Source organism: Acyrthosiphon pisum, chromosome A2 (genome assembly GCF_005508785.2).
Source record: "Acyrthosiphon pisum isolate AL4f chromosome A2, pea_aphid_22Mar2018_4r6ur, whole genome shotgun sequence".
NCBI lineage: Eukaryota > Metazoa > Arthropoda > Insecta > Hemiptera > Aphididae > Acyrthosiphon > Acyrthosiphon pisum.
The window spans coordinates 56,026,544-56,035,806 of record NC_042495.1 but is presented as its reverse complement, the minus strand read 5'-3'; the positions used below and the strand labels follow the sequence as shown (position 1 = coordinate 56,035,806).

Below are 9,263 nucleotides of genomic sequence, written 5' to 3'. Positions count from 1 at the left end.
AAATGTTAGTATTATTCGGTAAATTTTTAGTTGTTATTAATACAAAAAAACAAAAATCTCATAGTTAATAATAAATTATTAGGAATAATGTACAATTTCCTTTTAAAAATACTAATTTTTGCCAACTTTTTTCTCTGTTTTTTAAATCTAATAAAACTAATTGGCACATTTCTGGTTTAATTGCGTATGTCAGTTGATAGGACAATTAAATAGCTTTAAAATAAAAATAAAATTACGTCAAAATGTTAAAAAGTTTTGAAGATACATAAACAAATGCGTGATACGCATGGTTTTGATAAAAAGACAGTTAATGGCTCATAACTAAAAAAATAAAAGTTAGATTCAATCTTTAAAGGGTATTTCTTCATCATTATTGGTATACTTTCATATGACGTTGGCCGGTCACTTCACCCTGGAACACATTGTATATTATTTACATTTTTTTTTTGTTCAAGGGCCTCATTTAAATCATATTAGGTATATAACCTTATGTACTGGATTAATAAACAATTGATTTCAAACTCCTTAACATCAATAACTTGTTAATATTAATATGTATTATGTATTATGTAATATGTTACATCTACTGATTTAAATGTGACCCTATGACATGTGCGATGTGCTGACTGCTGCAGTACACAATTAGTTTTGTTCCATAATTTCATAACTTCATAAGCTATTCAGTATTCTTCTTATCAAAAAATTATTATTCTAAAATTATTATTATTTTTTAAATTAACGTAATCAATGACTACAGAATAAGGATATAGTTGCGTGTAAAAATGTATTAATATTTTAATTTCTTTAGATAGAAAAAGGGTAAAAGAAGTTAAAGCAATTAAGCCTTGAAATGTGTTCATTTAATTTTTTAAATCCCAATGTTATCAGCATATTCTACTACCTATAAATATAATAACGTTATTCGTATATAAACATTATTAAATTTGTATAATTTACTGCAAACTTACTCGTATGCTTACACAATTGCAAGCATTTTTTACTGGTGTATATTCTTGGGTGTCAGGTATTTTAGTACAGATGACTCGCTGACCGGGTTTAGGAATTGATATTTTTGGTGTTCTAATCTAAAGACCAAGTATATGTAATATCTTTATGTTAGATTAGGTATTTTACTTACTTCTTTTTAACTTAAAAATAATAATACTTAGTATACTTACCAATGTAGGTTGGCAGTTACAAAGTTCTTGACCAATTGCAGCACCATAACCAGTAGTCAACCAGATGGAGACTAAAACCAGGATTAAAAGATACAAGGATTGCATGTTATTGCTTTTGTATGTCATTAATTATGATACGGAAAATTTTGAAATTTTATTTGGAAGCATTCGTGTAAGTAAGTTGTGTTATATATTTCACGTTGAATACCATAAAATAAGTTGGGTATATGAAAAAAAAATATTATTCAAGGAAAATCGTTTAATACGTGATATATTTTTTATAAAAATCGCTGAATAATTTTAAATTAAAACAAAATTGAGGTTTATTGGGATTTACGTTAGTATAAACACTTAACACTAAACAATAATAATATGATAACAAACAATAACAAACGATATTTCAGAAAACCTTGGTCACAATAGCCTTATATATATATATATTACATGTAATTAATAATTATATTACAATAATCAGTCTGTTTAAATTATTTTTACAATTGTGTTGTAGTGAAAATGGTTCGTGTTAACAACATTTTAGAAACATCTGTTTTGGCATTTTTAATTATTCAGGTAATAATGGATATTTATTATAATTCATAATTAAACAGCCATGTTTATTTTCGTAGGACCTAATAAATGGCTTTGCTTCTAAAATAAATATACATATTACTGTTATAGATTGTGGATGCATCATCTTCGGGATTAGTAAGTTTCAATTTAATAGAATATAATAGTATATATTATGTAGAAATTAGAAACCTACGTATCATATATCCCTATATATTACAATATAAGCAATCATTACAGTAACAAACTTACTACTTTGGCATAGGTAATGAAATTTAGAATATAATATTATATGCTGTAACCAAATAAGACTTTATAAAAAAAAATGATTATAATATAATAGATTGAATACGTTATATTTATATAAAATATAATTACTTCATAGGTCAATATCTCAAATTATGAAAAAAATAAATAGAAAAAAACTTGGTTGTTTATACATATTACATATATATATAAGTTTATTCGTCCATGAATACCTCATAATATTGTATCTGTTTTGAATTTAAAAATACGTGTTTCACGGTGTATATTATTTTTAACTAAAAACGATCTCAAGGACTATATTATAAGTATATAATATAATATTATGCCTATATTGTATTATATTATTGCACGACAAAATACTATAGGTACCTAATATAAACGTGAAGATGTTTGTACATATTTACATAATAACAATTACCAAATTTCCCTATCATGATTTTTCGTCAATAAAAAATAAATAAAAATAAACTCAAATGTGGTGAATTTTTTTTCTAGTATTATTGTCCAATGTGTGGTTTTCCAAAATATAACCATTACAATTCCTTGAGTCCAACTTGCTCAAGTTTGAACTATAAAAATGATCAGGTATCTATAACGCATCATATCTAATGAATTCTAATGTATCTAATGTAAAATAATTATAGTTTTCATTATATTATCTTCCATGCTTAGAATAGTATATTTTATCGTTTTTCAGAATTCTGTTTATCCTACAAATACCCCTTATCCCTATTATAGGGATCAAAATACTGATGTAAGTTGTCTGTCAGCATCAGGGCTACCGACTGATCACATAATTGGTTCTTGTAGTGATTGTGGCAGATTTCCGTACGACATCCAAGTTCCACCAAATGCTCATCCATCACCGGCAAAGTATACATATTATCAAATTATATGTCCTAGGTTTTTTTTTGGGGGGGGGGACTTAGCACCCCCAAGCTACCCCCCAATTTGCGCCTATGCATATTATAATGAATTGTTTTAATAATAAATTACACATTATCGAAGAAAATATATTATATATTTATTACCCGATGTCTAATGACTCGATTAATATTTCTACAATACAGATTGTCTTATCCGTATGTAACCGAAGATCCATCGAGTCCATGTAAACAAACATTACAAAATTTCGGATATCAGTTACAAGTACCCGTAGCCCACCGGCGTGACTCAAACTATGGTTCTCTTAGTGGAATCATCGACAAAACATACAAAAAGTGTCCTCCGTGTCCTTGTAAACTGGTGAGACTACATGAACACTTGTAATTTATAATCGCATGAAATGTATATAAGTTATGAGTTAGGTATATTATTGTACCTTCGAGGATATGCCTTTATAGTTTATAATATTAATAGTATATAAATCAAATAATTTTGTTTCAGCTATATTGAACCAATAGAAGATGATAAATAACCCTTAAACAACTCCAGTATAAAAGATCATCTACCTACCTATTAATTAATGCAGTCAAGCAGTTGATCAAGTTATAAAAATAAAATGATTTTAAAATAAAAAAAGCATTTGAAAATAGTAATAATATTTTACTGCTGTTTAACATTTTTTTTTTGTGTTGATGAGTTATAATAATATGATATATTAGTATGTACCTTCTTATATTATCTTTTTAATATAATACCACTATTGGTACAATGGTACATACACAATAATAATATTATATGGAACCCTGCTACGATCTTTCATACCATAGAGAAACTCAAAAGAGTTCAAAGAAAATTTATACGATTTAAAGGGTACAAAAAAGATTAATCAATGCACCTGAAATTAAGTCTCTACAAAATAATTCAAAACTCGATTCTCTCTCAACCCGTTGCAAAATATTTGATATATGTTTTTATATAAATTAGTTAATGATTTCATATTTTGTACCCCTATTAATTCTTGATCGCATATCTTTCTGCACGTACCTCGATATAACACTCCCGCTTATTATCCTACAACCTAAAATTCATTGAAAACCCACCGTAAAAACTATGGATAAAATAGTCCATTTGATAGATTCCTTACACTAGAAAAAACATTGATTTCTTCTTTGATTCTCTACCAGACCTAAAAATACATTACTCTAATCTGTAGTATAGTCTTCTAACTTCTTCCCTATTATGATAATTTTCATTATCTATCTTATATTAAAACTCTAATATTAGCTTATTAATTATTATACTCTAATGTATGACCTATCTATCTTTATACAGTATACTTGAGCTTATAAGGCGTCAATTTAATAAATAAATTATATTGTGTAATTATCGATTGTGATGGCTTTCTGGCTTGTAACTCTTTTTTTTTATGAAACCTTCAGTGTTCAAAATAGAATATACAATTTTTATTATATAAAAATATATTATACTAACCGGAAACCACCCTCTTCTCCACGATATAGTTTGCTAATATTAAATAAGGGACAAATTCGGATATAGAGCCCTACTTAGGAATTTGGGGGTCCAAGGCTAATTTTTTAGTGAGATCTCTCAATCAAAATTATATCATAGTCTATAAATATAAAAAATTACACATTCATTAATTTTCGGTTGAACCCCCCCCCCCCCCCCCCCCCGTAATTTTACGCTCAACAGATCACGTTTAGCTCCGTTTGTTAAAAAATTAGAGTAAATTGTCCTATAAAATTTAAAGGGTAAGATTATTATCTAGGGGCTAGGGCATCTCATAGACTTTTTATTATATTTTAATTTTAAAGCGAGTTATCAGTGTTTAAGGTGTACAAACAATTTTAAATTTAAAAATACTCGTAACTCGCTTTAAAATTAAAATATAATAAGAAGCCTATTGGTCCTATTTAGTCCGTGGCCGTTACAGCGTCACCCCAACTACCCAACCAACTTTCGTCATAATATCATGGAATAAAATCAACGTTTTAGTTTTTACGTTATATTCCATGATATTAACGAGACCCGGGCCTATCACGAGTGAATCACGATAAACAATGTGGTGTCACGGGACACGGATCACGATGTCGGATCTAGACTCTAACATGACAAAATAAATAGGTATGCTATCAACATAACTAATATTGGTCGAGAACGCTCACCCCTCCCGAACTTCGCCAAGAACTGTGACGTAAGCCGTTCTCACCAGCAGAAATAATAATAATAATAATAATAAATATAATAATAATGGTATATAATATCGGAGAACGGATGACGTAGTTTTTGTGGTGGGAGAACACACAGTTGTGTATCACGAAGTTGATAGCATACCTATTACCTATTTATTTTGTCATGATGGACTCTACATTATTATAGACTCTAGACTACAGTATTATACATTTTTGGCGTCTGTAATTTGTTACCTAGTTCTTGTTAAATCGTACTTGCTAGTTCTTACTTGTTTGAAAGGTTTTTAGATTTTAATTGAATACATACTACATACTCTACAGCACAGGCCACAGATGTGGTTTGTATGTAGTTGAATTTAAAAAAAAAATGTTTGTGCGTCATTACGTGTTCATGATCACACATCGATTGCTAGTAATATTTTCTCACGTGTTATAGAAAACGTGGACGATTCATCGTTTTATCGTTGATCATTTTTAAATGTTTTGAGTGATTATTTTGAGTTTTCGGTCACTCTGCTATACGTATGGAACGGGCGGCTACGTCGTCGGACAACGAGAAAATGTTCAAACTACCAAGCCTATTGAAGACGGCGTACTACGCTTGCAACGAGATCGAGCGTAACAAGTACGACTTGTTGGAAACACCGGACATCGATATGCGATATTGTTGCGAGTTGCTGTTCGAAGTATTAAAAATCGAGGCAACGATTGGCAACGATAGGCACACCATGTTCAGCCGGGCGCAGTCCGCCAACAATGACAAGAAGATTAAAAACATAATATGCGAGGAGGCAGCGTTGCACGGACACATCGATTGCCTGAAACTCGCTCACGAGATCGGTGTGCCATGGGACGAGTCGACGTGTTGCAACGCCGCGTTGATCGGTCGTATGGACTGCCTGGTCTACGCACGGGAAAATGGTTGCCCGTGGGACGAGTCAACGTGTAGCAACGCCGCGTCGGGTGGACATTTCGATTGTTTGTTATATGCCCGGGAGAATGGGTGCCCGTGGGACCAGAGGACATGCCGCCTCGCTGCATTGAACGGTCATATGGACATCCTAGTATACGCTCGGGAAAACGGGTGCCCATGGGACGTACACACGTGCAGCAGCGCTGCGTTGAATGGTCACATAGAGTGCATGACTTACGCACGGGAAAACGGGTGTCCTTGGGACGAGTGGACGTGCACTAATGCTGCGTTTAACGGTCACTTGCACTGCCTAGTTTACGCACGAAAAAATGGGTGCCCTTGGGACAAGTGGACGTGCAGCAGGGCAGCGTTGAACGGCCACAAGGATTGTTTGGTGTATGCGCGGGAAAATGGTTGCCCTTCGGACAAGTGGACGTGCAGGAATGCTGCGGCGCGCGGTAACTTGGGCTGCCTGATCTACGCTCGTGAAAACGGGTGCCCGTGGGACGCAGGTACGTGTAGTGCCGCAGCGGCCGGTGGACACTTTGAATGTCTGGTGTATGCCCATGTAGCAGGGTGCGAGTGGAACAGTGAAACTTTCATCAATGCTTCGGTGTTCAACCATACAAAATGCCTTAAATACGCCCGTGTAAATGGATGCCCCCAGGGCGATTCCCGAGGCGGTTCCTCTACCTACACTAAGCGTCGCCGAAGTTCATGGCCCAACCTCTTTTTTGAAAAATTTAAACGATACAGTGCCACAACTATCAGAAGAGTTAGATCCACAATTCTCAGGAGACCCCGATTTCGGAGGGCCCCTAGATTTCGTATAAGATATTTCAACTATAATCTGTAATATATTATTTGTTTTAATACAATAACAATAAATGGTACTTATCGGTTATCGCAACTACCATAACTGTTCAGTAAAAAATAAACAATACGGTTATCAAAAGCTAATGGGGATCAGAGTAAATGGCGCAAAAAAAAAAACATAGAGGTCCGGCTCGTCTAAATCTAGACAGTGATTTGGTTAAATTCATGTGGTGTCAAAAGCACGATAATCCATTTATTGGCATTTTAAATTTCATGGCTGAAAATTTACCCCTCGAGTTAATTATTAATTTCTAATTTTGAATTCTATTCCTAGTTTTTATAATAGTTTTTGTAATAATTTTTATTTCATTTTTTTAAATTACCCCATGTAAAGGTAGCTGCTATAACCAAATTGTTTATTTATTACCGAACAGTTATTTAGTTAGGTAGTCGCAATAACCAATAAGTACCCAATAAATAATGTCTACTCTTTTGGGTTTAGAGAATTCAAATTACAAGTAGCTATGCGAGAAACCTGTGTAAAATTATACATAACTAATAATTATTAACTATGGTATTTTTTAGAGTTATAATAAGGTATGACTGTTTTTCATTTTTATTAGCAGTTCAGAGACCGGGCCCCACCGGTAATTTTTTCATCATATATTTTCCCCATATTATCAAGTTGTGCCTATGGAACAGTAGTCCATATTTTATTTACATCATAACTTTATTATGAGTAAATGTACATTAAAGTACCTAATTAAGATATTGAGGCCGCAAAGTTTTGAAATTGCCCGATCACATTTTAATAACTTTGGCGCTACTGCCAACACACAAACTCAAGTTAGGTTTAATGTGATACACTGACACAATATAGACTGTCTTATGATTTTATGTTATGACTTCTTAGTGTTGGCTACATTTCAGTATATTTTGTATCATGCTAAGGACCTCAATACTTTCCATCTAATAATCTAATAATATTAAGTATTAGTACTTAAATTGTTTGAATTTTATTTAAATATTTATAGACACTTTTGTACCATAAACATTGTATATAATAAATCCTCAGTAACACATAAATTATTTTATATTAAGATTTATATATTTCATTAAAATAATACATTAATAATATAGTTTAACAAAAGTACAACTTGAAGTATAACTTAGACTATCTAAGCCAATAAGCTTAAAAATGAATGACTATGGTTTTAACAGATTAACATAATAATTTTTTTTTTATTATAAAAATAAATTTTCACCGATACTATTTGCTTTGTTTCAGCATTACACTGAATAATAATGATAATTATAATAATTAAATAATATTATACTTAACTATACACTCAATCACGCATGACATATGTTTTATATTTCAAAATCTGCTTAAGATGCATTTATCAGTGTATCTGGCTTATCCGTCTCCATATCTCAGACTGAAAAAAATGCAAAATACCATTAACAAAATTACCAACACAATGTTGTATACTAGAGGAGACTTGACTGAGTACTGACTGACTTACCTTATTGCTCTGCATAAGCAAAACTAGGGGGGGGATGCTAAAGCTCCCCTAAATTCTAATTTAGCACCTTCTGGCCACTATTACAAAACACCAAAAATAACCTGATAAAAAGTGATTTCTCTGTTGTATGTAAGACTTTTTTATTTCACATTTTTATAAAAAAAAAAAAAATTCAATAAAAAGTCTTACCTAACATAAATAAATTAGTAGGAAAATAGGTTTAAAATAATACATTTTATTCTTATTAACCAATATCAAACATATCTATGTTATTTGTATATTTTGTTATATTAATTGGAACTTGTAAAATCTTATATAGTAAATTGTAATACGAAGACAATTATTTACTTTGTAAGTGTAATATAAACAATTAAATAAGTATTAATGTTACTAAATAAAGTTATAGAACAAAACTTTGTTATTATTGATTTTGGAATTTATGTTTGGTAGCGTATGCTTTATGGCCCCATGGGTTAGTGAGATGAGTATACACCATTTTAGCACCAACTAAAATTTAACTCAAGTTTCGCCAACGCCGCTCTGTATTCTAAAAAATATATTTACTTTTATATTAGTATAATTGACCAAAAACAATAGTTGTACCTTGTTTTTTGTATTTCTTTCAAGGACGAGCTGCACCACTTTTCATTTATTTATTATAAAAATATAATACAAAAGAAAGTACACTGGAAGCTGGTTAAGTAATTATACATACAACAACGTGTCAACAGTCAACGTAAATTTACCTAATAAACTTAATAATAATGTGACAGTCTACTCTCTACACTATAATCGATATATTATTATTGTCGATTTATAAACAAAAAATGTTTGTTTATTTTTGTTATTGGTTATCAAACAAACATAGGCGCAAATTGAGGGTGGCTAAGTCCCCCCC

General features: G+C 31.3%; 3 protein-coding genes across 3 annotated transcripts in view; 2 read left to right on the top strand and 1 right to left on the bottom strand.

Annotated features, from left to right (window-relative positions):
• LOC107885485 overlaps window positions 1-1,322 on the bottom strand; it is a 3,636-nt gene extending 2,314 nt beyond the window's left edge. The window contains exons 1-2 of the mRNA XM_016809141.2: window positions 1,179-1,322; window positions 969-1,085 (exon numbers count right to left, since the gene is read on the bottom strand). Of these exons, the coding sequence (XP_016664630.1) occupies window positions 969-1,085; window positions 1,179-1,304 (243 nt within the window). The 5' untranslated portion in view covers window positions 1,305-1,322. The remainder of the gene's footprint in view (window positions 1-968; window positions 1,086-1,178) is intronic.
• Window positions 1,323-1,652: 330 nt separating this feature from the next.
• LOC107885373 lies at window positions 1,653-4,247 on the top strand. Its single transcript, XM_016809002.2, has 6 exons — window positions 1,653-1,748; window positions 1,857-1,883; window positions 2,508-2,597; window positions 2,710-2,885; window positions 3,083-3,257; window positions 3,399-4,247. Exons 1-6 carry the CDS (start codon window positions 1,692-1,694, stop codon window positions 3,405-3,407), a joined length of 534 nt encoding a protein of 177 aa, XP_016664491.1. The 5' UTR covers window positions 1,653-1,691; the 3' UTR covers window positions 3,408-4,247.
• Window positions 4,248-5,004: 757 nt separating this feature from the next.
• Window positions 5,005-7,640, top strand: LOC100571513. The gene has a single exon (XM_003240775.4). It carries the CDS (start codon window positions 5,635-5,637, stop codon window positions 6,877-6,879), a length of 1,245 nt encoding a protein of 414 aa, XP_003240823.1. The 5' UTR covers window positions 5,005-5,634; the 3' UTR covers window positions 6,880-7,640.
• Window positions 7,641-9,263: the final 1,623 nt, after the last annotated feature.